The sequence below is a fragment of the Halichoerus grypus genome, chromosome 3 (genome assembly GCF_964656455.1).
Source record: "Halichoerus grypus chromosome 3, mHalGry1.hap1.1, whole genome shotgun sequence".
NCBI classification, from domain to species: domain Eukaryota; kingdom Metazoa; phylum Chordata; class Mammalia; order Carnivora; family Phocidae; genus Halichoerus; species Halichoerus grypus.
Window position 1 is genome coordinate 88702748 of NC_135714.1, and position 25075 is coordinate 88727822.

General features: G+C 40.0%; 1 protein-coding gene across 2 annotated transcripts; it reads left to right on the forward strand.

Annotated features, from left to right (window-relative positions):
* The first annotated feature begins 1940 nt into the window (after nt 1-1940).
* OSTC (oligosaccharyltransferase complex non-catalytic subunit) lies at nt 1941-13647 on the forward strand. Of its 2 annotated transcripts, XM_036098085.2 has the most exons (4): nt 1941-2155; nt 6085-6178; nt 8321-8518; nt 13070-13647. In XM_036098085.2, exons 1-4 carry the CDS (start codon nt 2017-2019, stop codon nt 13086-13088), a joined length of 450 nt encoding a protein of 149 aa, XP_035953978.1. In that variant the 5' UTR covers nt 1941-2016; the 3' UTR covers nt 13089-13647. The 2 variants fall into 2 exon arrangements, with proteins under 2 accessions (XP_035953978.1, XP_077925189.1); XM_078069063.1 differs by lacking the exon at nt 8321-8518.
* Nucleotides 13648-25075: the final 11428 nt, after the last annotated feature.

The following is a 25075-nucleotide window of genomic DNA, read 5'->3' on the forward strand; positions in this document are numbered from 1 at the left end:
ACATCTCAAATCTTATTTCCATTTAGAGCAATTGCCTTTAGGTCTCATCCAATCACAGACTATACTATACTTCTTAAGTTTCACTTCTCAAGCTTCAGTTTTGTCATATGTAAAGTGCTGATAGTAGTATTTCCCTAATCGAGGCGTCATGAAGATTAAATAAGAACCAGTGTAAATCATTTAACATAGTATCTGTCAAGCAGTGGTTAATTAATATTAGTTGTCCTCCTGAAGCTATAAGGGGAGCTTAAAAACTTTTAATTTCTTACAAATCAAAACCACAATGAGATACCACCTCAGACCTGTCAGAATGGCTAAAAGTAACCACACAGGAAACAACAGATGTTGGTGAGGATGTGGAGAAAGGGGACCCTTCTTACACTGTTGGTGGGAATGCAAACTGGTGCAGCCACTCTGGAAAACAGTATGGAGCTTCCTCAAAAAGTTGAAAATAGAGCAACCCTACGACTCAGCGATTGCACTACTGGGTATTTACCCCAAAGATACAAATGTAGTGATCCGAAGGGGCACCTGCATCCCAATCTTTATAACAGCAAAATCCACAATAGCCAAACTATGGAAAGAGCCCAGATGTCCATCGACAGATGAATGGATAAAGAAGATGTGGTATATATATACAATGGGATACTACTCAGCCATTAAAAAGATGAAATCTTGCCATTTGCAACGACATGGATGGAACTAGAGGGTATTATGCTAAGCAAAGTAAGTCAATCAGAGAAAGACAATTATCATATGATCTCACTCATATATGGAAATTAAGAAACAAAACAGAGGATCATAGGGGAAGAGAGGAAAAAAATAAAACAAGATGAATCAGAGAGGGAGACAAACCATAAGAGACTCTTAATCATAGGAAACAAACTGAGGTTGCTGGAGGGGAAGGGGGTGAGAGAATGGGATAACTGGGCACTGGGTATTACATAGGACTGATGAATCATTGACCTCTACCTCTGAAACTAATAATACATCATATGTTAATTAATTGAATTTAATAAAAAAGTACCTCTCAAATTAAAAAAACTTTTAATTTCTATGTTTTTCCTTATTTTTTTAAGGCAACATAATTTTAATTGTTCCAAAGTTTTGCTTATTTATAAAACTATGGGAACTTCAGAAACATTCTGCTTTATAATACCCAAAAAAACTTCCTATGTATAAATACTGGTTCTGCTGTAAACCCACTTGATTATTGCTGATATTTTGGAGATGGAGTTTTAATAAAGAGAGAAACCAGGATGATTTCAAGATTTTCGGCCAGAAAGATTTTAGCATTTATGAAGATAGGGATGGCTGTGGGAGAAGCAAAGTGGAGTAGAGGACACGCGTTATTTAAAATTTTGGTCACGTCAAAGTATCAGCTTTAGGCATCCTGTGGAGATGTCCTCTTGATATTTTTGATACATCTGGACTGGATATTTTAAAAATTTTGATAATATATTAGTTCAGCAATTATTAGTAACAATTGTTATTACTGTCCCCGCAACTATATCGGGAAGTAAATGTTCAGCAACTGGGGCTTTCTGAGTCTCTTGAAAAATCCGCTAATATAAAAGGTAGAATTTTCCAAATGTTCCCATTCATCCTGCAGCTCTGGGAACCTAGAGCGCCCGCGTCCAATCAGCTTCCAAATCCCCAGCGCCGGCGACGGGGAGGGCCTCCGATGGATTAGGTTCCCCTGCTTCTCTCGCTGGGCCACGTCTGACGCCCTGCAGGTCCTTGAAGGTACATAAATCACCTGCCTATTCGTTGGCAATAATTGAGCTTCTTATTCAAATTTATGATTAAAGAAGCTTAAAAATACATAGCTTAAAATCATATTGTTTATCCATTCTTCATAGTTTTTTCTTTTGCCGCTAGGTAGACAAACTGCCTTCTAGAGTTGCGGACCTGTAATTCTCTTCCCGGCGCACGCGCCGGCGAACGGGAGGGGCGGGGCTGTTTCCGGGTGGCGCGTGGGGCTTGAGCTCGAGAGAAGCCCCTGCCGCCACCAGCATGGAGACTTTGTACCGCGTTCCGTTCTTAGTGCTCGAATGCCCCAACCTGAAGCTGAAGAAGCCGCCCTGGGTGCACATGCCGTCGGCCATGACGGTGTACGCTCTGGTGGTGGTGTCTTACTTCCTCATCACCGGAGGTAACTCGGGCTGGCTCGGGTCGAGAGGCCCTGAGACGCGGAGAGCCGGCCCGCCGCGGAGGCGCGTCTATTCCGCTCTCAGCCCCCCGGGGGAAGCGTCTCTGTGCTCTCGATCTTTTCGGAGGGTGGAGGGAATTTCTGGGGTCTCAAGTATTAACGGCCCAAAGGTTTATTTGCCCTCACGCCCTGTTCTGTATTCTGAGAGGCTACTCTCATTGTTCTCACTGTTCTCACGCCCATTGCCTTTCCGCACCTCTAGCAACTTAGCCTAGGGATCCGAATCCAATGTATCTTTCAAGCCCATATTGTTGCTCTCTTTATTGCCTGCCGTTAAGTTTTTTGACAGAGATCCTGGAGGAGTCTAGTCTTGTCCATTGTACTTCCATGGTTGGTCAAGAGCGTTTGGGACTTTTACTTTGTCTATAGTCCCTGGAACCTTGGAAAAGACTTGACAGTCCTTAGGTTTGTTAGCTCACACCTAAGGGTCTGGTGTTGCTTTTTTGCCCCGATCAACAATAAATGTCAATGGAATTTTCCGAATTCACGGTTTTGATAAATATTTGAGGTTGGAGTTAGATTTTCAGAAGGTAAGCAAAAGTTGAAGAGCAAAAGTTGAGAATTTAAAGAATTAGGAAAATAGCAGTACTTATCTGCAGAATGTCATATCCTGTTTTTTTGTTGTTGCTGTTGTTTTGTTTTTTTCAAATACAAAGTTGCAAAAGGGGCGTTGTTTTGTATAGTGATGAGTTGGCAATCCAGCTAGTCTTCCAGCCACCACCCTTTGAAGCCACAGATTCAGGATTTACTCAAGACTGTTCTACTGTACTTTCAGATTTTGGGATGTGGAGCACTTAATTTGGAAGTTATAAAATTGAAGTTTAAAGATTAGGGACAGCAAAAGTGGCTCCGTTTTTAAGGGACTAGCCATAGACATATTTATTTTCATAGATGTGAAAAGAATTGGTACTGAAGAGGGAATCTGAAACTATGAGGGCTTGGTACTAGAATGTGATTTTGAATCTATTCCCCACTCTCAATTCAGAATCGTGATAGTTAACTTGTACTCATTTAAGTAAAATACATTTTGAATATTTTTGATATTGGTCCTAGCATTGCATTAGCATTAACATTTACTCAGCACATTAATAGGTACTGTACTGAATAAATGAAATTTAAAATGCATGTGATTAAAAAAAATAATAGAGTCTTCATCTGCTTTTATCTGCTAGCCTCTTTCTCCTAACCCTTACCCCCTTGGAGTCCAAGGCTTTGTTAGAAGCCTCACAGTTTTCTTTCTGTCCACTTATTCTCTGTTGATTGTTGTAATGGGGAGATTCTCCGCTCCAACCCCAGGGGCAGATTGCAAAGGACACCTTTTAGTGGCCAAGGCCATGAGGTATCTCATACAAGGAATCGGTTTTGCCACTGGAAAGGAGTCTCTTCTAAAAACTGTGAGTGTACTTGTATAAATAAATATTTATTGCTGAGAATTATTCAGCAAATAATGCATTGAGCCCCTATTAAATTCCAGGCACTTGGTACTGGGAATAATAGTCAATGAAACATAAGGATGCTGTCCTCCTGAAGCTTGTAATGTCATCGTTGAGACAGGTTAAATATCATAAATCTTTTTCCACTGAATTATTTTTTTCATTACAAATACCAGAGATTCATTGAAGGGAAAGAACAAGTTACGAGAAAATAATGGGAGTTGGGAACATCATTTATATTGGAGTGTGGTTCTTAGGGAAGTGACATGTTAGCCAAAAATCTGAAGAATTGGGGGAAAGGAAATACTAGGCAGAAGGAAAAGAATGGATAAATATGGAATCAAGAGACCAATTAGGTGGGTTTTGTAGTTGATTGAGACTAACTATGTTGGTGGCAGCAGAGATGGAGGAAAGTATAATGAAAGATAGTTTGCAAGTAGATTCAGTAGTCTTGATGGATTGATTGGATGTACGGATTGGTTGGAGAGAATGAAGTATGAAGGAATCTTAACTTTGAGCATCTGAGTAGTTGGAAGGGTCATTTTCTGAGATTGAAGAGATGAAGGTTTTTTGGTGGGGAACGGTGAACCAGAGGTCACTTCAGGATATGTAATAGTTGGACATAGCCAACTACAATTAGCTGGCTATGTCAAGTTTGCTGCTGAGTCTAGAATTGAGAAAAGAGGTCTCCATTGAAATTGGTTAATAACAGATTTTTTTTGAAATCGTCTTGTAAGCCAGATATTGAAGAACATAGAGAAAGTCCCTGTTCTTAGGGAGCTTACATCTAGTTCTACTGGTGGTAACATTTGATAGGTATTGGAACACTGACCATCATTAATCATCAGCACATGGAATTAAAACCCTGGGAAGGGATGAGATCAGTTCAGGAGAGAATGTAGAAAAAGAAGACAGTGGATCAAGCCCTAAGGAACTCCCAACATTTAGTGGTTTTATAGAAGGGGAGGCCCTGCTAAAGGTGTAACAAGAAAACGTGGACAGGAGTGTCACAAAAGCCAATTTTCCTCCAAAGAAAATGGATTTAGTAAACTGGATTGAGTGCCACTGGGAAGCCTCCTAAGATAACTGAAAAATGTCCTTTGAATTTGGCAACACGGAGATTACTGGCAACTTTAGCAAGAGTAAGATCAGTGGAGGCAGATGCCAGGTTGGAGTGAGTTGAAGAATGAAGGGTAAATGAGGAAGGGGACAAAAGTTTACCTTTTTTTTTTTTTCTTTCCAGAAGGAAGTCTGACTTTGTTTCAAAAAGGAAGTATAGAAATAGGATGTTAACTAGGAGGGTTTGGAGTCAAGGGAGAGTTGATGTAGGGAAGGAGTGGTTGAAAATATAGGCAGGAGGAGAGCTAGCCAAAGGATCCAAATCTGTGAGAAGGTGAAAGGGGATGGAGTCCTGATCATTGCAGAAGGAATCCCACATTGATAGGAGGAGGGACTCTTTCTCTCTTGTAGCCGGAAGGAAGGAGGTAAGGATGGATGCAGATGCTACTTTATAGATTCGGTGGTGGTGGAGAGATTAGGGAATTCCTGTGTGATTGCTTTGTTAGTCAAGGGTGAGGGAGACACAGTCTTATTATGCTTAAGAAAAGCTGGAAGTGAGGATGTTGGAGAATAGTAGAAAAGGTAAAGAATAGATGTTGGCAATGGGAGATTGGGGAAACTATTAATGTTGATGGACATTAGTATTAATGATCACAGTGACATTGTGACCTAAGTGATGGACATTAACGTTAATGATCACGAATCTCTAGTATTGCTTGTCTGCTTGTTGGTATGATTTAAAAATGTCTCCTTATTTTATATTTAAGCAAGAAAATTTATCTAATTACCTCTCAACTGATAGAAACATATCCAAGCATACGTGGAACATTTTCTTGAACTAAAATATAGCCTTAATATTAAATCTCCTTTATTGTGGAGAATTGGAGTATCTTGAGTATTAGAAACAGTTACTGAATGAATTTCTTTTATCAAATACCTGTTTTAGAGATAATATTCAAAAATATTGAGTTCAAGTTTTGAATGGTTTATCTAAAGTTTAGGAGATTAGCTGGGTTTCACTTGATTATCATAATATATCACAGCAGTCCTATTGAAATACAAATGAACCTTTAGAGACATGAAAACTCTAACCCTTTTTAAAAATTAGGAATCCAGGGGCTCCTGGGTGGCTGAGATGGTTAAGCGTCTGCCTTCGGCTCAGGTCATGATCCCAGGGTCCTGGGATCGAGCCCCACATCGGGCTCCTGGCTCAGCGAGGAGCCTGCTTCTCCCTCTCCCTCTGCCTTTCTCCCTGCTCATGCTTTTTCTCTCTCTCTCTATCTCTGTTTCTCAAATGAATAAATAAAATCTTAAAAAAAAAATTAAAAAAAAATAAAAATTAGGAATCCATTCTAATCTATACTATTGTCTTCCATATAGGAATAATTTATGATGTTATTGTTGAGCCTCCAAGTGTTGGTTCTATGACCGATGAACATGGACATCAGAGACCAGTAGCTTTCTTGGCCTACAGGTAACACTTACCTTTTTGAATGGTTTGGTGGGAAGGATTGTTGCTTGGGTATGGATGTTTTCTAAAAATGTAGTGAAACCTGTGGGTCCATCTGCATTTAGGTAATAGCTAAAATGCTAACTTCAGAGATGGCAGGAAGTGGGCAAGAATAGAAGTATGTTACTTATTTATAGGAAATAAAATATTTCACAGTGATTGACATGATTGCTTATTTAAAGGAAGGTATTGGTTTAAAATACATTTTGGCTATTCTGGGGATCAGCAAACTGCGGGTACCTATTTATTTGTACGTCATGTTTTATTGGAACTAGGCATGCCCATTTGTTTATATACTATCTGTGGCTGCTTTCAAGCTACAGCGGTATGTGTGACACAAACCATGTGGCCTGCAAGCCTAAGACATGTGCCGTCTGGCCATTTAAGAAAAAAGTCTGTGGACCCCTGGATTATACTATCAAATAAAAAAAAATAATTTTGGGGATTTGGGCATTCCATTTCAGTAATGAAACACCATTCCAGTGTGGTTTGGTTCATCTGAGCAGTGCTTATAGTACTGCTTTCTAAAATCCACTTGAGGGGCGCCTGGGTGGCTCAGTCGGTTAAGCATCTGCCTTCGGCTCAGGTCGTGATCTTAGAGTCCTGGGATCGAGCCCCGCATTGGGCTCTCTGCTCAGCGGGGAGCCTGCTTCTCCCTCTCCCTGCCGCTCCCCCTGCTTGTGCTTGCTCTCTCCCCCTCTCTCTCTGTCAAATAAATAAATAAAATCTTTAAAAAATAAAATAAACTCCACTTGATAACTATCTACCAAATATAGCTATATATTTGCATTTACACTTATTTTAATGGTATTCCTGCATAGAATATTCCCGAAAAGATTATTGTGATTCTTTGGGAGTGGGGGAAGGCGATCTTGATGGTAGGGGAACCCTTCATAGTGTTGTCATTGGCACTGTTTGAATTTTGAGCCTAGTGCATGTATTGTGTTTTCAGTTAAAGCAATTAGCTAACAAAAAATACCTTCCGTCACATATACCTACGTATAAATTATCCCTTTAACAGAGGAATTTGCTTTTTGGGGATCCATGAACTCAGGGTTTTGAAAGCTCTGTATTCCCAGAAAAATCAGATATACATATATATAAAAATTTGCATATAATTCTAAGGGTTTATAGATTGCTGGAAATCCTTGTGGGGTTCATGGAGCCCTGGGTAAAAACACTTTTAAAATTTTCCCTTTGAAACAACATTATTTTTATTGATTGATTATTAAAAAAGATTTATTTGTTTATTAGAGAGAGCGTACACACACGCGAGTGGGGGGAGGGGCAGGGGGAGAGAATCTTCAAGTAGATGCCCCACTGAGTGTGGAGCCCCATGTGGGGCTTGAGTCCATGACCCACTGAGCCAAAACCAAGATGCTTAACCAAACAGATGCTTAGCCATCTGAGCCAGCTAGGTGCCCCAAGAGGTTTATTAATTCTCATAAAACTTCTAGAAACATTTCTAACCAATTCAGAATTTGAAATTGATAATAGAAATTTAAATGCCATAATTTTAAAAAGCTAAACAAAAGTTATGGGTAAAGAGTCCATATATATACACTAATTGGCTTTTTTTTTTTTTTTTTTAAAGATTTTATTTATTTATTTGAGAGAGAATGAGAGAGAGACCACATGAGAGAGGGGAGGGTCAGAGGGAGAAGCAGGCTCCCTGCCGAGCAGGGAGCCCGATGCGGGACTCGATCCAGGGACTCCAGGATCATGACCTGAGCCGAAGGCAGTCGCTTAACCAACTGAGCCACCCAGGCGCCCACACTAATTGGCTTTTTAAGCTAATAAAATCTCAGCACTGATTTTACATAGACAGATGTGTTAGTTGAGGTTTTAAAACTTTATGAATAAAAGCTCCATGAAGACACAGATTTTCATTGTTGTATCTCCAGACCCTAGAATAGTGCTTGATACATAATAGGCTCAATAAATTTTGTTGACAAGAATACACAGAAATGTAGTAAAATAGTTTTACCGGTAAGAATAAAAAATTAGCACAAAAATATTTTAGCAGAAATAGGAATTTCAATCTAAAGACAAGTGTTTTATTTTTCTGGGAATTTTCACTTACTGTTTCGCTGTGGTCTTTTTCAGAGTAAATGGACAATATATTATGGAAGGACTCGCGTCCAGCTTTCTGTTTACAATGGGAGGTTTAGGTTTCATAATCCTGGACCGATCGAATGCACCAAACATTCCAAAACTCAATAGATTTCTTCTTCTATTCATTGGATTCGTCTGTGTCCTATTGAGTTTTTTCATGGCTAGAGTATTCATGAGAATGAAACTGCCGTAAGTTATTAAGTACTTTTATAATCAGCAATTTAACTTTTGTTGCAAGGTGGTAAAATAATTACTTGGATCACGTAAAATCATGGGAGATTTAATTTAACCTTCATTTAAACAGATAACAGTTCTGAGAACTAAAGAAATTTATGACTTGCTCGAGGTTATAGCTGTGGTTAGTAGCCAAATTGAGATCCGTAGGTCTTTCTGAGTGTTATCTCCGTACTGTTATTTTACTGTAACGTCACTGACTGGTGATACTGTTTCTTTAAATTGCTTTTTGGTTAATCTATAAAATATGGGATTCCAGTAGTAATAGTGATAGTAGGGAATATTATTGCTGCTCTCTGAGTACTGGTATAAGGAAAACCCATTAAGCCTTGGACAGGGAGTTATTGCCTCTCCAAAAAGTTGGGAAAAGGATTTCATGTGTGTGCGTGTGTGATGCAGCTAAATCTAGGATTTAAATTCTTATGAGGAAGGAATTTATGTTTGCAGGCCTGGTAAGAAAATTTTGTTGCAGAAAACATACAATATCTTTAAAACAAAAACAGACTGGTTTTATGGCAACTTTTATAATTCCATTTGAGATCGTTATTTGAAATGTGGACAAGTCTGATCACATTTCCCTATATTCTCATTGCACCTATGGATGTATTAGGAACTGCAGAAACTTTGGGCAAACATACCATACAAAGATTAGCTCTTAGTAAATTCATTTTTTAGGGAATATGTTAAACATCCAAGTGTCAATGATACTGATATCTTAGAACTGATACTCCCTTATTTTATTATAAGAGACATTAAAAGGGAATACAGGAATGTGTGTGAGCTTCACAAGTTCACTTGTGCTGTGGCTTCACCTGCCCATTGTCTCTAACACATCTGGAGTAGAATGGGCAGACTTCCCCTGGGAAGTCAGAAGTACTTAATCCTGCAGTCATGTTCACATCTTAGCAGGGTGGGAAAAGAGCAGTGTTCTTTGTCAGCTGAATATCTGTGTAGCCATATAGTTCCTTCAGTCTCCTCTGCCAGTGGCTCTTATTTTTGTTTGGGGAAAATAGTTTTGGGGCACCTGGGTGGCTCAGTTGTTTAAGTGTCTGCCTTTGGCTCAGGTCATGATCCCAGAGTCCTGGGATTGAGCCCTGCATCAGGCTCTGGTTCTTCCTCTCCCTCTGTCCCTCTCTCTTGCTTGTGCTCTCTCTCTCTCTCTCAAATAAATAGAATCTTAAAAAAAATACTTTTGGCCATTGGCTAAATTGTATGAAGAATTACGTACTTCAGCATCCTCTTTTTGTTCCTCTTTTTTTTTTCTGCTCTGTTGGTAAAGGTATATTGGTATGGAAGAGGCTGAACTTTTCCATAGCCAAACAAGAAAAGAGGAGGCTCCCAGAGAGATCAGGAGGCTACTACAAATTAAGCAAAAGAGATGGAACTTTTGTAGGCATATAGCAGAACAGAAGTAGGCTGGTTTTGCCCATAGAACGAGATTTATTTTTATTCTACCTAAGCTGCTCATTCTTCCTTATGGTTTTAGGTCCTCTCCTTAGGATGTGAGTGCCCTTTCTTTTTAGCTTGGGCATTTGACATGTAGGATAATAGAGCTATTTACTGCTTTAAAAGAAAGCTTTACGCTGTGAATTGTGCAAGACTGTTGAATCTCAGATCTGTACCTCTGAAACAAATAATGCAATATATGTTAAGAAAGAAAAAAAGAAGAAGAAGAATGTAGCAGGAGGGGAAGAATGAAGGGGGGGAAATCGGAGGGGGAGAAGAACCATGAGAGACGATGGACTCTGAAAAACAAACTGAGGGTTCTAGAGGGGAGGGGGTTGGGAGGATGGGTTAGCCTGGTGATGGGTATTGAGGAGGGCACGTTCTGCATGGAGCACTGGGTGTTATGCACAAACAATGAATCATGGAACACTAAATCTAAAACTAATGATGTAATGTATGGGGATTAACATAACAATAAAAAAATTAAAAAAAAAAAAAAAAAAAAAGAAAGCTTTAGAAAGTGCTTAATTCTCTGGACTGCCTCCATCTTACTGTTTCAATTATTTATGTAAATATTTGTCTTCTTGTCCCCATTTATAGGCCAGCATCCAAGATTGCTGACTAAGTGAACAATAGGAAATAGGGTATACTCCCTTTATATATAATCTCCCAGGTGTAAATTATATTTAGATTTAATCCAAGCAGAACAATGGTCTAAACAGATAATTGCTTCTTCCTGTAAATTGTCATGCAGCCTAATCTAGGATTTAAATTTTTAAGAGGAAGTAATTTATGATTCCTTTTTTGATATGATTCCTCATCTGCACCTCCTAAAGCCTGGTTCCTGGGTGCAGAGTGGGAAGAAACAGACAATTTTAGAAAAGAAAGGGAAGCAACAGTATTGCATTTTCTGGAATGTTTGTAGGCCCCAGACAAGATGATGAGCCATGTCTGTGGGCCTACATGTTGCACACAATAGGGCCATGGTTAGTATCACCAGCAAGGAGGGGATATGTCTGTATTTTTGCACACAAATGATCTTTGATGTTCTAACATATATAAACAGTTTGATGCATAATAAGTGGAACAGCAACAACAAAAGGACATTAAAAAACACCGGTAACAAAGGGTGTTTTCAGATAAAATAAGTTGCTAGCATCTGAGATAAAGGATGGCTATGCTATGTAAGATTCATCATGGTAACCTCCAGGGTTGAAGTCTTTCACAAAGAGTTTGATATCTTTAGTAAGAGGAACCTTTAAAAAGGAAAAAACAATAGCAATGAATTGGTACTTTTAGTTTTATATTTTCTTTTATGCTCTTTTAGAGACCTGATGTCTCCCCTACAGATATAATTTTACAAATCAAAACATGGCTTTATTTGATGCCATATCTTTTGTAGAAACATGGCCACTAAAAAAATGAGTATTTCTTGACTATTTACATATATGACAGTACATTTAAAGTGAAAAGTCAAATTTTAGTGCCTAATATTTTTATAGTACTAGTACAAAGTTACAGAAAACCAGTTTTCATTTTGAAAATAAAATTTTTCTCATATAATTCATAAGATACTGTATGTGGGATTGTGTCTCTGCCTTGGGTACCTTTTAAATGTGCACAGGTTTAAAGAAATGATGTTTGGGTACTGGGTGGGAGACTTTGGTATAAATTTGTGCTTGGTTCTTCTGAAAAATAATGGTCATTAGATTCTCTAGAGTCTTCACTATTAGGGTAGTTTTGACCTAAAAGAATCGTAAAAATGAAAAAAATAAGAGATGGCGTGCTGTGTCATGTGTTGATGTCCTAAAATTAGGCAAAGTGTTTGGTGGGAGTGGAGAGATGGGTTTCCGCTTTTAGGCAAGTCTGTTACAAAGCTGTATAAAATAGTCTATTGAATAGATATTATGCAACTCAGGACAAAAGGCTTGTTTTATTTTCTGTTTATTTATTTTTAAAGATTTAGTTATTCGTTTGAGAGAGAGTGGGGGGAGGGGCAGAGGGAGAGGGAAAGAGATTCTCAAGTGGACTCCGTGCTGAACGTGAGCCCTACTCCCGGCGCTGACAATTCCAAGACCCTGAGATCATGACCCGAGCTGAAACCAATAGCCGGATGCTTAACCACTGAACCACCCAGCCGCCCCCAAAAGGCCTGTTTTAGTCCGAGTGACAAAAATTGCCTTTTTAGCAGTTTGAGCTGGTGTTTATTAAACCTGATGAGAAAAGCTAGGGAGCTCCTGCCTAAGTCCTAAGATCATAGGATCAGTTCAGAGAAAAAATTCTAAAGGAAGGGGGAATGAAAAATAAAAGTAAGAAAATAATAGTACTTTACTCAATTAATGTCATTTAGGGACTAGGAGAATGCATATACATGATTTTTCTGTGTAATTGAAATTTAATTCTACATGTGCTAAAAAACGTTATTTTACTCCTTTTTGACAGGCCACTTTCTGAAGTGTTTGTTTTATTGCCTCTGTAACATTCACATTTGTATTTAGCAGATATTTATTATTTGATAACTGTTACTTGCTGGACACTGAACATGAAGCCTAATTTTGCCTTCTTGACTCAGGGTCCTTTTACATTTAGACTTAAGTAGACACAACAGCACTTTTCAGTTTTTTAGTTGATTTCCTTAGTGTAACCCGCCATTTCTCCATATTATTATTGTATACCTATTGGCATTTTCCTTTCCTTCCTCTTCATTTTGTTGTTAATTCTGTGATTTGAGGAAATAGATAACCTAGCTGTGTGTTTGCATTTTAAATCAGTCCTGGTTGAAGGAGAGCTTCATGCCCTGCAGGTGTGTGAGTGTCTTTTCATTTGCTTGCAGGTTTGGAGCATATTGGTTTGTAACTTTATTCTTTGAGGGGAAAGGATAATGGAAATGAAGCCCAGTAATGTAGTCATTTATTGGGGAGGCAAGATGCGAAATAAAAACCATAAGGAGGAATCACACAGTTACATTTTCAGATTGTCATTTGATTCATCATAAAATTCGGGCGCTTCGAAATGTTGCTTTGTATTCACTTTTTGTGTTTATAAATTTTATTCCTACAGGGGCTATCTGATGGGTTAAAAAATGCCTTTTGAGAAGAAATCAGTGGATATTGGATTTGCTCCTGTAAATGAACTTTTAAAGGCTGTACTAATCCTCTGATGTAAAATATGGAAAAAGAGTGAAACAGCAGAAAAGAAGCATCTAGTGAAAAATCAGAAGCATATTAATGCTTGAACTAGAATGTCTGCTTGGTATCAAAGAGACAAGCTTATCACGGTATTTTTCCTGCTGGCCTATACTGATGTACCAACGATGTTAAGTGACATTTTCTTCTTAGTTTTTCATTTCTTAAAATATACTCCATTTCTACAACTATAATTGAATAAAGTGATTATTTTTTACAGCCCCCTTAACATTTTTTGGAGATGACATTTCCAACTTTCAAAAATTAATGTAAAATCAGGAAGCAAGATCCCAAAAGCTGAGAACTCTGGACAGATGATCAGCTTTACCTGAGGTGCTTTGCCTTTAAACAGAGTGTGTGACAGTACATTATTCAGATATGTATGCAAGACTGTTTTCGTGCACAATAAGATGTGTGAAAGGAGCAGAAATAAATAATTTTTCTAATTAATAACTTTTATATTTGTGTTTCATGAGACTGATGTGCTGCCCACAGTGCCAAGAAGGCCACTTACGTATGTGATTTATTTTTTTAAAGATTTTATGTATGTATGTATGTATTTGACAGAGAGAGCCAGCGAGAGAGGGCACACAAGCAGGGGGAGTGGGAGAGGGAGAAGCAGGCTTCCCGCTGATCAGGGAGCCCGATGCGGGGCTCGATCCCAGGACCCTGGGATCATGACCTTAGTGGAAGGCAGATACTTAACTGACTGAGCCACCCACACGCCCCTATGTATGTGATTTAATTAACTGATGGTATGAACTTTTTGGTCCATAATTATTCATTCTTGTGACTCTCTTAAGCTACTCTTAGTAGGTCTAAGGTCTCAAAATGTAGTTGACAGGTTGTCTTGTGAGGTTGCAATTCTGTATCCCTATAAATATTCAAGCACGGGCTGCATATATATGTTGTAAATGTGGTTGTTTGAGATGAAAACTCCCTTCAGGCGTTCATTTTCAGTAATTAACACAATTTTGAGCACATCTAAAAACATCTCTACACCAGTCGGGTCTTGCCCTTCTAGGCAGGCCTTTTGGTTCTCCCTGACTAGCCGTGAACGTCACTTCTCTAGTGGCTCCATTACTTCTTATTCCAAGATCTTTAAGTTTACAGGAAAATTCTCTCAGGTGATTTTTTTTCTAATTCCAAGGATGATTTATATGTAGCCATTCATTAAGTTAAAAGATTCATTTATTCAAAAAGTTTTAAGTACTTATTATATGCCAAGTGGCCTTGAGGACTATAGGGGTGAATAAGACAGATAAAGACTCTGTATTCATAGAGCTTATAGTCTTGTAGGGAAGCCAGATAAACAAAAGATAGAAAATGATTGTGAAATGTCAGATACTGATAAATGCCAAAAACAAAAATAAACGAAGTTACTCGTCTGTACTGTAGTGATGAGAGACGGGAGAGGAGGTTGTTCTACCTCAAGGCTCAGAAAAAGGAAAACAAGACCTGCATTTACTCACCAACTTTAAAGGCTTGATTTAACTTTAATTGTATTTTCTGTTATTTGACCATATTTTAAAACCTTGGTTAAACCAGATGGACAGAAGATAACTTAGGACCTCAAAAGGCCTTTTCCTAAACTGAGTAGTGAACAGTTCCTGTTAAACACCACAAGATGGCGCTATTGAAGTTTGGTGCGTTTTAGTCTGCTCTTTTAAGGTTTTATTTTTGTTTTTATCATAAAATAAATGTATCTTTGCTGAATACAATGAAATATATTTAAATAACTGCTGATAAAATTGCAGGGTTTTATGTGAAGAAAAAAATCATTGTGTCTTGTACTGGACTTAAAATGCTTTTAGGATACAAATTAAAATGGCACAGGCTGAAGGAAAGCCTTTCAAGCATTACCATTATTAACATCAGCAGAAGTTAAGTGAATGAGAAAGAGACTATACTGATAGGCTAGATTGGAAACAAACTAGTCTGATTTTACTCCAGGATTCTCCAGGAGTCGATGCTAACATGGAGTGAGGAGTGCAGAATGGTCCAGTGAAGGGTAAAGCAGACATGCAAGGCTAACCAGGGGATGCTGCCATTCGGTGCTGCGGAGCTGACAAAGTAGCCGGCAGGCCCATGGGAAACTCCGGAGAAGAGACTGCCTGTTGGAGCAGTTGGGTGGAAATGGCTAGCCCTGCTATCACTGCCGGGTCTTTGGCCTGAGGCCACCTCGAGATTAGCAGGATCGTGGCCAGAAAGCTGAGATGTGAACCCTGACAAAGCCAACAACTGGAGGCTGCCACCTAGCCCCACGCCTTGCAGTTAGCAGTGAGTCGGTCAAAGGGATCTGCCACAGATTCATGAAGAAAACATCATAGGATTAAAACGAGAAGAAACCCTGTGTATCTAGATAGTAAAAGAAATTGTGCTCTGATTGTCAGTCCTTGAATTGGGAAGTGTGAGGTGACTTAGGTTCTCAGTAAATGGTGCATACCTGAGTGTAGAGCTGGGATAAAGACTGTTCTCCCGTTCTGCTAGTGAGTAAATGGAGATTCATTTCCTGCAGCGCTTGCCTCCACACAGGCCACTTGTGTCCATTATGTGCTGCTCTCTTCTGGTACAGAACGTCAGTCTTTGAACACAGTAAGAAGTCTACATTTGTTGATAAGAGACATAATGCCAGATGCTGGGTTAGGTCAATGAGAGGTTATATAAAAAATACAAAACCTTGTTAATGTGGAATTTTTAATCTAGTGAGTATATACAAATTGGCCAATCCTCTCTGCTTATAGGAGCACATGGGAGGAGCACCTAAACCCAGATTTGGGAGGAGGAAAGGCTTAATTTGTGGGAACAGTGGGCCTAAAAGTTTGAAATACAAATACACTTTTCCCAAAGCTGCTTTGTTTTTCCTTGTTTTGCTTAATGTACAATATACAACGTACTAAGGCTCTTAATTGCAATGAGAGAAAGCGAAGCTATCTGAAGCAAAGGGTCATTTATCAGGACACTAGAGTGTCATGACACTCAAGGTAGGGATGCTGCTGGGCATTAGGAGTGCCAGAATTGAGGAGATACTACTATAAGGACTCGTGTTTATTTCTGACATACTCTGTGATCTATCTGCTCTATGCTTTTCTCTATATACAACTGGTCACTTCTATTCCTCTAGTTGAGAGTGGTGGGAATCATTCCTGTCAACCTAGCTTGATCCTTACACTTGACAGCTGCAGCCACTTTAGAGGACATTTACAGTGATCTTTTTAAAGGTGCCTCTTTCAAAGGAAACCCTACCTTTTCCCTCATCTTTGGCCTTCCTGCCCCAGCTGCACCCAGTTGACAAGCTGCCTCTTTGCAAGGTTATCCAAAGTCCAGTTGTTACTAAATTAATGGAGTTTAGTTCATATAATTTGTCATAAATTATGTGAGACAATTCAAGTCCTAATTTCATTGTTCATGATGAGATGTCCTCTAGCTTCTGTTGAACCTGCCAGTGATGGAAATCTTTTTACCTCTCAAGGCAGCCCATTCCATTTTCAGATCTCTCTCTCTCTCTCTCTTTTTTTTTTTTTTTTTTAGTGAGGGGGAGAGAGAGAGAAGGGGGGGTGAGGAGGGGCAGAGGGAGAGGGAGAGAGAATCTTAAGCAGGTTCCATGCTTAGCGCGTGAGCCCGGGGTGGGACTCAATCCACAACCCTGAGATCATGACCTGAGCTGAATCAAGAGTTGAATGCTTAACCAACTGAGCCACCCTCAGATCTCTTTGTCTTTTAAAAAGCTATCTTCTGGTTTGCTTTAGTTCGTTGGCTTCAGGTCCACTGCTTGTGTCTGTATCTAGGCATATCTAACTGTACTGTAATGACAGCCAACAGTTCCAATATTGAAACTCCTACAAGCCTCCATGCTTTCAGGCCTACTGTTACTAGCTTTTCCGGCTCAGAAACGTGGGGTCTGGTTCCTTTAGGATCACTCTTTCACTGCACTCTAGGTTGTTTATATTCCTTTAAAATAAGTTCCCTGAAAGATTATGGGTTCTTAGATTGACATAGCCATTTTGGTGGCTACATACTTCTCATAAGCTTTATTAATTATCAGGATTTCCACAATAGTTACTATGGATCTCGACGGACGATACCACGAGTTATCAGGAGCTCAGAAGGGGGGTCAAGTCAGATTTGGATTCCTATTTCAGCTCTGCCAATCACCAGCTGTGTCACCATGGCCAAGTTACCCAGATTCTCTGAGCCTCATCTTCTTCTTAGTAAAATAAAGATAGCAATACCCACCTTATAGGAATGTTCTGAGAATTAAATGAGATAATGCACAGCCTCTGGAACCTGTCAGGTGCTCTAGATGCTCTAGCAATGTTAGGTCTGTACTTTAGTTATTTTCCTTTCACCCCCTGTAGTTTTATTTAATGCATGATTATGCATTCTCCTCCCCGGGGATAGGAGTGCTGGATATGTGCACACATAGGCATGTGTGAGCACTATAATTGAAGCACGGAATGTCTACTTTTTATGTCCATTTAAAGAAGTTTTTACGACTTACGTTGTATCCATCGCAGGGTGGAAACAGTTCCACGCGGCAGACAGCGTGACGCCACCATCTAGTGAAGGCCAAGGAGCTGCCTTTGGTTAATAGATGGTGTTGCCTCTTCAGAAAGTCCATTTCTTCAGATGCATCCTGATGAGGATGAACCTTCACACGTGCCATTAAGTGCTTATGTTGGCCATCGTCCCACCTCAGAAAACGGGTTTTCTCTTGACAGCAGAGTATGGACGCCAGTCTAAACACCGAGCACTCAAGGTCTGACCCGGTTCATAGGTTGGAACAGCTGTAATTCGGAGTCCCCTGGACTGTGGTACTATTTTAACTGAGATGACAGGAAATTATCTAACAATTTTAAGCCCAGAGAGCACATGCTGTACTGTATCTTTTCACATAACACTTTATATTTGTAGAACATCTTTTCCCAGTGCCCTCACATCTGCTATCTCATGTAAGTAGTGACGAGGTCCCCCAGCTATCTTCTGGGTCTCTTAGTTCATAAGAAGAAATAGGCTGAGTCAGCAAGGGGAGGTACTGTGCTGGGCATTCGATCCATAGTATTTCCAATCCTTACAACAGTTCAGTCTAGTAAATAGTGCGTCTCCATTTCACAGGGATCAGCTGGGATGGAACTAAAATGTGCCTAGCTCTAAATTTCATGTACTTTCTACTAGGACATCATCCTATATTTTAATTCATCATTTTTTTTTTTTAAGATTTTATTTATTTATTTGACAGAGAGAGAGACAGTGAGAGAGGGAACACAAGCATTTTAAAAGTCAGTGTCTCCCCTAATGGTGGAGGTCAGGGTGGTGGTTGCCTTGAGAAGTGGGATAGTGACCAGAGGGGAGATGGGGGGCACTGCCTGGGTTGCTAATGTTATTTCTCGATCTGGGCCCCATGTAGGGAGTATACACTTTGGGAAAATGAATTGAGCTGTACGCCTAGGATCTGTGTCCTTTATGAATATTACATTTCAATAAAGTTTTTTTTTTAAGATTTTATTTATTTATTTGACAGAGAGAGACACAGCGAGAGGGGGAACACAAGCAGGGGGAGTGGGAGAGGGAGAAGTAGGCTTCCCACGGAGCAGGGAGCCTGATGTGGGGCTCGATCCCAGGACCCCGGGATCATGACCTGAGCCAAAGGCAGATGCTTAACGACTGAGCCACCCAGGAGCCCCTCAATAAAAAGATTTTTTGAATCCAGCTTTTCTTTTGAAAGCGAGCTCTTTACTTATCCCCAGAATCTAACACTGTGCTTGTTTGTTGCAGTGAACAAATTTAGCTCACGTGCATTTTGCTCATTTATTGTGGATAAGTGAGTGCTAAATACATAGACTCAAGGGAAATTATTGCTTCTAAGAGTGCTGCTCAATCTTTTGGGTCATAGACCAGTTGAGGATCGGATTAAAATTATAATAAAAAGTAATAATCAAAGCATATACATTCTATATCAGGCATTGTGCCAAACTCTTTATACGGTTTTATTTTACCTGCACCACACACTGTGAGGTGCGCATTATTATTCTCATTTTGTAGATATGGGAATCAAATCTCAGAGACAAAAGCAACTTGCCCAGGATCACACACTAGTGATCTAGGAATATTTAATCCAAGAGTCAAACCCAAGTTTTCCTGCCTCCCCAATCCATTCCCTTATGTACTGTACACTGCTTATCTCTAGATACTCTTGCCAAAAGAATGGACTCCTCCCTCTCTCTCACCCCCTCCAGTACACACACGCACACACACATACGCACACTGTCGCCTGTTATTTCAGGAAACTCGAAAACCTGAAGTACATCATCCATAGACAGAGTAAGAACCAATTTAAGAAAACTTACAGGTTGAAAAATAGGACAGAAGAAACTTTTTCAAAGAGGACTAGACCATGGAAAAACACTCAGATCATTATTTGATGAGGTTGTGGTTTTGATATCTTACATCGATTCATGTCATTTGTCATGTTAACATTTTAATATATAATATGTAATATATTCAAAGGAATATATGAAACAGACATGTAAATTGAGAAGCATAATAAAATGAACAAAGTCCCGAGAACCCATAACCCAACACAAGCATTAAAATATTACCAATTCCACCGGAAATAAATAAATAAATAAGTTTACTAATGTGGAAAATAGAAAAGGCACCTAACGCACTCATGAATCCCATGGGGAGATTTCCAGGCAAAGCACCAAGTGTCAACTGGCTTCTTCTAGCTGCACATAATGACACGTGAGAAGAGAGAAACCAGAGAAGGAGTTCTCTTTTTGAGCTCAGTTTAGAGCAATAGGCCAGAAGTGTCTTTCCAGGTAGCAAATAAAAACTTGTGTTTTTATTTATTTATTTTTTAGAGAGGGAGAGAGAGAGAGAGGGAGGGAGGGACAGAGGGAGAGGGAGAGAGAGAATCCCGAGGAAGCTCCATGCTCAGCTCAGAGCCCCACACATGGGACTCCATCCCACAACCCTGAAATCAGTACCTGAGCTGAAATCAAGAGTCGGATGCTTAACCAACTGAGCCACCCAGGCCCTCCAAAAGCTTGTGTTTTTAAAACACAGTTTATCCAAGAAATGTTCCTCATTTATCCTCTTGAAAAGATTTTGTGTTAAATTGATGGTTAAAGTGTAGTTCCTAGTATACCATGTCTCTTATTCATAACTCTTAGTTGTACTGCATGTTTTCAAGGTACAAAGCAGTTGGGCATATAGGAAACTACCCTTACCCTACAATGTTGATCAGAGCAACAACCACAGCCAATCCTTCCTTCTCCTCCAATTTTGGGGCTCCTACTGTGTGCCCACTGATATGCTTTAGACAGGTGATCTCTCCTCCACCTAGTGGAGTATTATGACTTAGGATTTAAGGAAGAGGAATATGAAGCCAGAGAGCTAAATATCTCTACCAAGAAACAGCTAGTAGGGGTGGAACCTCGATTCGAACATTAGTTTGACTCCAAGTCCAAAGTCATCTTTTACCTTTTTCTCTGAAAAGAGCAGGGAGCAGCTTAAAACCAAAAAGCATCTGCAATGTGCATTACTTTCACCTTATCAAATTTCATACTTGCTATCTCTCACAGTCAATATTTTTTAGACTACCTATATGTCAACCATAATTTCAACGAATTATTTGACTTTCTCCATTTCGTCTAGTTAGGAATATACCAGTAGTATAATAAGCGTCTTCGTGTGTAAAGGGTTTGGATCAGATGACCTGTAAAGCCTCTTTCACCATGGATACTCTTGTTTTTTGTCTTTTCTAATTTTCCGACGACACATGGGTTTTCTCATCAGTATCTGTGGGGCTACAAAGGAATTCCATTTGACCAGCAGAGGGAGCTCTTGATAATTGAATAGAAGATGCATTTCTTGTGTGTCTGCCGCATGTGGCCAGGTCTCCGCCCAAGCACCATCCTGCGGCTGCTTCAGATTTATATAATCATGTTCTATCTCTATCAGGCCTATCACAAAGTATTGTTTTTACATGGGGGAAAGGTTTAAAAAAAAACACATACTATTTTACCAAGAAAAAAACTCCCTGTGGAATACTGGATGGAGATCTCTCCCAGTGTTTCAGCGCCTGATTTGAAGCCCAGAGGTTTTGTTGTTGTTGTTGTTGTTGTTGTTGTTGTTGTTTTATGTTATGAAGCCCAGAGTTAAGTGACCCTGGGAGTCCATGACTCCTTTGTGACGGATCTGATATGTCAAACGTCTCCTAGGAACTCAGGAGCTGGAAACTGCATCTTCTTAAGGCTGTTGTGATCATAAGTGGTATATAGAGAAGCCAAAAAGTGTTCAAGAATATTTTCAATTTATACATACATTTTCAACACTTAATAGATTTTATCTATAAATTGATACTAATACTAATATCTTTTTTTATTTTTTAAAGTATCAACTAAACGATGTTTCAAAACAGGAAGTATAAAAGTCCAAATGTTGGACGCCTGGGTGGCTCAGTCGGTTAAGCGTCTCCCCTCAGCTCAGGTCATGATCCCAGGGTCCTGTCCGGAGGGGCCCCTCAGGCTCCCTGCTCAGAGGGGAGTCTACTCCTCCCTCTCCCTTTGCCCCTCCCCTGGCTTGTGCTCTCTCTGGATCACTCTCTCTCTCTCAAATGAATAAATAAAATCTTTTAAAAAAATCCAAACGTTTCTGAAACTTTGTTTTATCTTTGTTTCTCTCAAAGCTCTCTTACAATTTTCCAACATCAGTGAGTACTATTTTATAAACAGCCACATTCACTTAGGGTGGGGTGGTCATACCGTACTGTACTTCAACATTTCTAAGTAAGAGATTTCTCAAGACAGGAGCTGCACTGAAGCTGGCAACACCACTTAAAACTGTGTCAACCATCAAATAAAAGATTTGTCAAATATTTAAATAAACTCTCAAAGGTAGGCCAGGACAAGGTTACTACTAGTTCTTCCACTTAAGCTTGGACATGTGTCCCTTCATGAAAGGTCATGTTCCCCCTTCCTGTGAGGGTGTCTTCCTTGAGGGACCCAGAGGTTGAGTAATCTGGGCAGGTCTTCACAACAAACTGGTCATCCGTGTTGACCCCGTGGCTGGGTGTCCTCTGGCCCAGGCCACGCCTGGTCAGCATTTTGAGAAGAGCAGACAGATGTGCCAGAAAAGGCGGGATACTAACCTGTGTCTCTGGGTCTTCTGGGTCTAGTACCGGCAGATCTGCTTTTTCTCTCTCTCCCCTTCACCCTCCAACTCCCCAAATGTCACAGAGCCTGGTTGTTACTGAAGTAAAGTCTTAACAAGGAAATTGCCTATTTCAAGGTTTGTTGTTTTCCTTGTCATTCAAATTCATTTTGGATCTCTTCCCCTGAGCGAGTTAATCAGTGTTTCTGAACAAACAGGGCCTAAACAAGGGAGAGGAAAGTGCTGATTCACTAGTCCTAGAGTCTCAGCACTAGATTCTCTAGGACTGTTAACTCTTTAAATATCTAAATCTTGTCCTTGAGGGGATTTTCTTTTACTGTCGAAAGCTTTGTTGTTCAAGGAAGGATAGGTATGAAAAATAGCGAGTATTTATGGAGAGCATGCTGTGCTCCAGGCGTCGTTCCAAGAACCCTCAGTGTATGAACTCTGCATCAGCACAGTGGATGAGGTAAACTGATTATGCCCATTTTGTAGTTGAGGAAACTGAGGGTCAAACAGGTCAAGTCACTTGCCATAGTTTGCACAGATACTCAATGGGACACCTGGCTCCCGAGCCTCTGCTCTGAACCAGGAGGGAATGTTCCCCAGGAATGTGTCCTTATTTGACCTCAAAGAATTAGGAAACTTTTAATGCGATTGAGTCAACTAGCATAGAAATTGCTTGAGTTCAGGATCTGATTCTGTTTCTTGTTTACTCCTTTACACAAATTTCTGCACCACAGCTATGTTCATATTCACCTGCCGCAGCACTCACTACATTTTGTCAGTTTAGTCTCACTCATTTGCATCTGAGAAATGCGCACAGAACTTATAACAGGAGCTTGATTTATTTTAGGGGACTTAAGTAGAAATACCTTTTGGAGAATGCTCTAAATTTCACAAAGTACATGTACATTGCTCCACTCATTACTACTTACAGATATTGAACATAGCCTCCATTTCTTGGGAATTTGGAAAAGTATAGTTTTTATACAGTTTTCCTTTGAAAGCATGTTAGTTAAATCCTACACAAATTCTATGTACCAGATTATATGTACGTCCCTGACTTCCTTTTCGTAATGTAGCTTCTGCATTTCGTGTTACTAAGTTCAGGCATGGGAACAGAATACATCAAGGAATTTGCTCATGTAGGTGGTTCATGGCTTCAGCAATGAGGTGAGCTATTAAGACCTTAGGAAGATGGAAAATGAGAGCACTTTAAGTAAGCTGGAAGAAGATTCCCTGGATGGAGGTAGTCGGTCATCTTAGATCATAAAGCAGGAAACTAACTGTAGAACTGAAGGCTGGAGACACCAACTCCAATCAAAGTGGTCAAGGTATAATCCCTGGAGACTTGTCCACTTGTGCTGTGATTGGTTGGCAGGTGGATAAGGGATAAAATAGGGGAGGATCATCCTGGTCCATGAAAAAGAAAATCCTCTAACACCAGTTGGTAAGATTTCTCCTGTACTGTCCAGGATAGAAGAAACTTCTGCACAATAGGCTTGAATATCTACCTGTTTGGCAAGATGACTTCAATAAAGGAGAAAAGTGCCTCAAACTCTTCTTTGAGAGACATTGTTGGGATCACCTAATCACTGGAAAACCTTCTCCATCCGACACCATCGTGACTGTACCTATTATGTCCAGCCTTAAAATCCCCAGCTTCTTTCCTAGCCAAATATTTGCATTTCATTTAAAACGGTATGCTGGGGCACAGCTATGTCTCGTCCAGGAAGGAAAATAGTTTCTCTACTTTTCCGCCATATCCCATGACGCATAAGATGACAGATGTTGATTCTATGTGACCAGCCTTGTGGGCTCTGTAAGTTAGGTTGGAATGGTATTTCAGATCTTAATGACAGGGCTGTTTCAATTAGCACAGTACTAGCCAGGCAACTGGAACTTGAACCCTCTTGGATTTTCCCTTACCTTCTCTCAAGGTACCAACACCCACTCGGGATTTGGGTTCATGGAGGGCAGGCTCTCTTTCCCTTGCTAGGACTTTGAGCTACTTGAGCGAGAGCCCGGTCTTGCACAGCCCAGTGCACATCGCATAGTTCTGTGCACATTGGAGGGGTCAATGTGTCTTACGTAAAGGTTATTTTCATTATTTGCTTACCTTTTCACTTTTATCATGGAAACTTTAAACGCAGGCAAAAGAAGAGTGAATAGTAAACCGAAGCCTCCGCTCAAACGTTGTTTAGCTTCACCTATTACGAACTCATGGCAAGTCTTGTTCATCAGGGCCCAGCCCCAGTCCCCAGCTTCCATCCCAGGTTAATTTGCAGTCAGTTCCAGAGAATGAGATATACTTTTATCTGTAAAGAAATCTTTAAAAACATATAAATATATTAGCAACTAGTTGTTAGACCAGAACCACAGAATTCACTTCCGATTCTGTAAATATCAGTCACATTTCACAAGTTGCCATGAAAGAGAAGTGTTATATAAGTCTGGTTCGAATACTGTAATTTGGATCCTATTTGAATTCTATCACTCTTCTCTTGACATGTTCCCTTGTGACCCCAGCATTCTTGCCCAACCATCATACCTGCGCCTCCAGCCACTTCTGGTCCTTACAGGTTTCATGTTGACCGAGCCGTACCTGGGGTTTTTGTCCTGGGAGAGAGTCTTGGCACATGACACTTCCCACCAGCTACGAATGAAGTCAGCCTGACACTCTTCACTCTGGCGTCCATGCGGTTTCTGAAGAGCTGATGGC